General features: G+C 41.9%; 1 protein-coding gene across 4 annotated transcripts; it reads left to right on the top strand.

Annotated features, from left to right (window-relative positions):
- Positions 1-1,874: 1,874 nt before the first annotated feature.
- On the top strand, positions 1,875-4,980 carry LOC125028318 (probable serine/threonine-protein kinase drkD). Of its 4 annotated transcripts, none has more exons than XM_047617803.1 (3): positions 1,875-2,511; positions 3,143-4,658; positions 4,753-4,980. In XM_047617803.1, the coding sequence occupies exons 2-3, from the start codon at positions 3,967-3,969 to the stop codon at positions 4,901-4,903; spliced, it is 843 nt and encodes a 280-aa protein (XP_047473759.1). In that variant the 5' UTR covers positions 1,875-2,511; positions 3,143-3,966; the 3' UTR covers positions 4,904-4,980. The 4 variants fall into 4 exon arrangements, with proteins under 4 accessions (XP_047473759.1, XP_047473741.1, XP_047473767.1 ...); XM_047617785.1 differs by having other exon boundaries at positions 4,735-4,980; XM_047617811.1 differs by lacking the exon at positions 4,753-4,980 and having other exon boundaries at positions 3,143-3,345.
- The last annotated feature ends 20 nt before the right edge of the window (positions 4,981-5,000 follow it).

The following is a 5,000-nucleotide window of genomic DNA, read 5'->3' as shown; positions in this document are numbered from 1 at the left end:
GATAATGATAACAATAACAACAACAACAACAATAATAATAATGATAATAATAATAATAACAACAATAATAATAATAATAATAATAATAATGACAATATGATAATATCATTAATATCAATAATAATGATAAAAAAATTACAGTAATAATGATAACGATGTTAACAATAATAATAATGATAATAATAACAACAACAACAATAATCATTATAAAAAAGATAAAAGCAATATTGATAATGATAATAATAATGATAACACAATAACAACAACTAAAAAAAAAAAACAATAACAACACCAAAAAGACCGAAAACCACAGAAAAAAATGTCGATACCAGCGCAGTGTTCTTCCCTTAACAGCAACTTCACGGGCACTGCAAGGAGAGCATCCACACCCCCTCTGGCGGCCAATGCAGTATAAAGCCGTCTCTAAGATCAGGAAAGACCAGTCACCCTGTGTCGACCGGAGGAAGAGGTTGACTCAGCGACCGGTGGAGGAGATTGACTGGGAGATGCGCCGGGTTTCTAACTGGTTCGCGGCGAGTTACAGTTACTTTTGGTTCACGTTGTGTTTGTTGACCTCTAGGAAGGGGGGGGGGGGGGGGGGGAGTCAATGGGGGGGAGTAGGAGGGGGTATGAATATGGAGAGACTGTAGGGGGGGGATGGAGGAAGAGGGGGGCATGGGGGTGGAGGGGAAACGAGAGAGGGAGGTTGGGGGTAAGGGAGGGGGGATAGGAGAGTGGAAGGGGAAGGGTATGGGTGGGGAAGGGAGAGGTGTGGGGGGGGGGGGGAAGCTGCTGAAAATAGAAACAAACATAGCGAGGGAAGGGGAGGAAAAGAGAGAGAGAGAGAGAGAGAGAGAGCCAGACAAATGGATAGATAGATAGACAGAGAGAGAGAGAGAGACGGACAGATAGATAGAGAGAGAGATAGACGGACAGATAGATAGACAGATAGATAGACAGACAGATAGATAGGCAGATAGATAAGCAGACAGATAGATAGATAGATGGACAGATATATTAACATATATATATATATATATATATATATATATAGAGAGAGAGAGAGAGAGAGAGAGAGGGGGAGAAAGAGATAGAGAGATGTTTGTGTATGTGAGCACAGAGAGAAAAGAGAGATCGTGCCAGAAAGCCAGAGAGGGACACATATACACAAATATATACATAGGTTTATATATATAAATATATATATACATATACATATATATACATACATATATATATATGTATGTATGTATGTATGTGTATGATATATATACATATATATATATATATATATATATATATATATATATATATATGTATATATCACACGTACATTCATATATATGTCTATATATATATATATATATATATATATATATATATATATATATATATATATTTATATATAACACACACATATATATGTATGTAGATATATATGTGTTTATATATGTATGTGTATATATATATATATATATATATATATATATATATATATATACACACACACGCACACACGCGTGTGTACATATATCTGTGTGTGTGTGTGTGTGTGTGTGTGTGTGTGTGTGTGCGTGCGTGCGTGTGTATGTTTGTGTGTGTGTGTTTGTGTGTAATTATTTACAAACTTATATGTATTTGTTTATATATATATTTATTTATCTAGAAAACAACTCGAAGGAGCAATCCAAAAGTATTCAGTCTCTCAATATAGACAATGTTTTGAAAACGCACACACGAACGCACCCGTGAAATTTAACTCCGTGAACACACGCACGAACACACAAACACACGTGAACTGCCTCGACGAACGCGAGAGCTACCGCCACGAACGCACGCACGAACGCACACGCACAGGTTCCGCGCCATCTTCCCGGTCAGTCTGCTTCAGGAAGGGGGAGAGGAAAGGTTGCAGCGTGAGCTCCTTCGTTACCATGGCAACCTGAAGCTTTCTGGAGGAAAAAACGGCAGATTTATTTATAACATTTTGATAACCTCTGATAAGATGGTGATTTTACAAATCTGCGGAGAAACGCGTCGAAAGTAAGAGATAGTGAGCAAGAGAGAAATGGAGGATACGCCTCATCATATCCTAGTAAAAAGGGACTATTGCCCTAACACCTTCGACCCCCTTGGCTATATCGCCTTCCTCATGATCGGCTTCCAACTGACTCTCAACATCGTGAACGTCGCAATCAACAACAACAATAACAACAACAACAATAATAATAACAACGACAACAATAACAACAACAACAACAACAATAACCAGAGATCCTTCGCACCCCCCACGGCCCATACAGACTTCATCCGCAAAGCCTTGGAAAAATTCGAACCCAGAGCGAAGCCGAGACGCAAGTGTAGCTGCAGCAAGATGAAACGGGGGGCGCAGACACTGAGGAAGATGCTGCAGTGCCTCTCCAACAGCTGGCACAACCGGGAGTGCCTCGGTCGGGTTGGCTGCGAGGCGGGGAGAGTCGCCTGGGAGCACCTGCTTGTGACGGGGAGGAGGTAAGGTTTTTGGAAGCCGCTGTGACGCCTTGGGAAACCGGGGTATTTAGCTAACGAGATAGGCAGATGGGTAGATCGAAAGGTAGACCAATGGATGGAGGGACTGACAGGCAGATAGACAGACAAATAGATACATGGATAAATCGATCGGTCGACCAATAGATGGAAGGACAAATAGGCAGATAGACAGACAAATAGACGGATAGATCGAAAGGTAGACCAATGGATGGAGGAACTGACAGGCAGATAGACAGACAAGTAGATTGATGGATAAATCGATCGGTCGACCAATAGATGGAAGGATAAATAGGCAGATAGACAGACAAATAGACGGATAGATCGAAAGGTAGACCAATGGATGAATATACAGATAAACAAAAATATAGATAGATAGATAGAAAAAAGAAAGATAGGTAGATAGACAGACAGGCAGATAAATAAACAAACAAACAGACAGACAGATAGATAGACAGGCAGATATATAAACAGACAAACAGATAAACATAAAGGCACATAGCTAGATAGATACACAAATACACAGATGGGTATACATATGACTGCACAAATCTACCCTTGCTTGCGTTAGTGATGCACTTAAACTTGACCCTTCTTGTCTCTTCCTTCGAAACAGGTTGGCAGGAGGCGGAAAGCGCGTGAGGAGACTGGTGGACCTAGGGCTGAGGTCTATTTCTCGTCAGGTCGTGGGTGACGACTGTTCAGCTCAGTTCCCTGGCTGTCCCTCCCCTCCGTGACGTACTTTGGTGTACTTGTGTCTGCTAATCTTCGGTGTCATTGTGTTATTTGATGTGTAAGACAATATAATACATAGTGGTTTTTGTGGTATGGTTAAGCCTAACTGTATGTAATGCTATGGGTATTCTTTGTAAAAATGTTGGTGGTTTTGATGAGTATATTTGGACCAAAGTAATTATATCTTTGCCGTAAGATTCGTCGAGTGAACAGCACGGCATAAGACAAGAGAATGGATATTGACAAACTGTTCGTAATGAAAGGAGATGGTATAAGTTGTACATAACGTAACGTAAAATTATTCTGGGTTGAGAATCCTATGTGATAGTTTATAATGCGATATCGGAATCTATTCATGGTAACGTCACTACTAAAAATAAAAACTAAAAATAAAATATAAATCTGTTTATGACAACCCAGGAAAAGGAAGATATGAACAGCATATCACCATTTACTCTAATACCAAAAGCATATCGATAAAATAGGAATGAAATAGCTGATCGCAGCTAGCTCTCCTCGTCAGGCATGCACCGTTACCGTGGTCCATCCCGCCCCGCACACGCCGCTGCCTCACCGCTATTCGCTCCTCGTCAGGCGTCGTCAGTCTGTGTGTGTTGGCTGTGGTCGGCGCTGCTGACGCCCTCTCTCCCAGCAAAGACTCCGCGCTGCTTTGAAATCGTCTGTCGCCATTGCTAAGTATCAGTCATGCGAGAAGTATATTTGAATTCCACGGTGGAGTTTCATGGCAGATCATCGAGCTGTCAGAAGCAAAGCAGCTTTTCCTATTTCGGCTTCATGAACATGATGCTCATCATGCTTGAGGTGGCTATAAACATAATCAATCTAAATAACAACAACGATGACAACAATAACAATAATAACAATAATAACAATAATAATAACAATGTCAACGGAAGAAACATTCGAGGATTGCGTGGACCACACGAGGAACTTCGCGCATTTCAGACGTTGGCAAAAAGCGTCCGAAAATACGATGAAACGCCCCCTGCCGACGAAGCGACAGATGATGCAGTCGAAGGCGAAGGTGCAGAAGCAGACCGCGCAACGAAGAGCGAAGGGAGGCATTCCCGAAGGCAGCGAGGAGTCCAAAGGCGGTCGTTACCCAGAATGAAGGCAGCGCCACATCACGGGTGTCTGTGCTCAACGCATGGCGAGGAAAATGACCCAGACACCGAGGACTTTCCCAAGGACCTTCTGCTGGAGGATCACGACCCTTGGAGCCTCCTGTCGACCATAGACGGAGGGCGGACGGGAGCGGAGGGGCGCCTCGGTGTTGGCGCGTCGGTAAATGCTATGGCCGGATGGATAGGCCGGTTAATGACGTCACAGCACTGCCTCGCTTGGCTTCAGTGCGAAATCCGCGGCCTCATTGGAGCGTGAGTGTTACAATTACTTCATGTTTAAACAGTATATCTGGTCCTTCGTATGTCACTAACATTAAGAAATTAACAGAAATCTATCTCTTTACAGGCATCTCAGCCAAAGTGACGGTGATGATGATGGAAACGACGAAAATGTCATCAAAACATGCATACAAAGGCACCCTAAATGTCCCTTACTCATGCCTTTACACAGCGATGGATCCCAGGGTGTCTTGGTAATAAATAAGAATGATGTATAATTCATGATAAAGAAAAAATAAAGACACATTCTATATGTCATGATATTCATGTGTATTTGTGTGTATCTAAGTCATAATAAAGACTAGAAATAAACAG

Source organism: Penaeus chinensis, chromosome 1 (genome assembly GCF_019202785.1).
Source record: "Penaeus chinensis breed Huanghai No. 1 chromosome 1, ASM1920278v2, whole genome shotgun sequence".
Taxonomy (NCBI): Eukaryota; Metazoa; Arthropoda; class Malacostraca; order Decapoda; family Penaeidae; genus Penaeus; species Penaeus chinensis.
The sequence above is the reverse complement of the archived record's forward strand: the minus strand, read 5'-3'. Positions and strand labels throughout refer to the sequence as shown.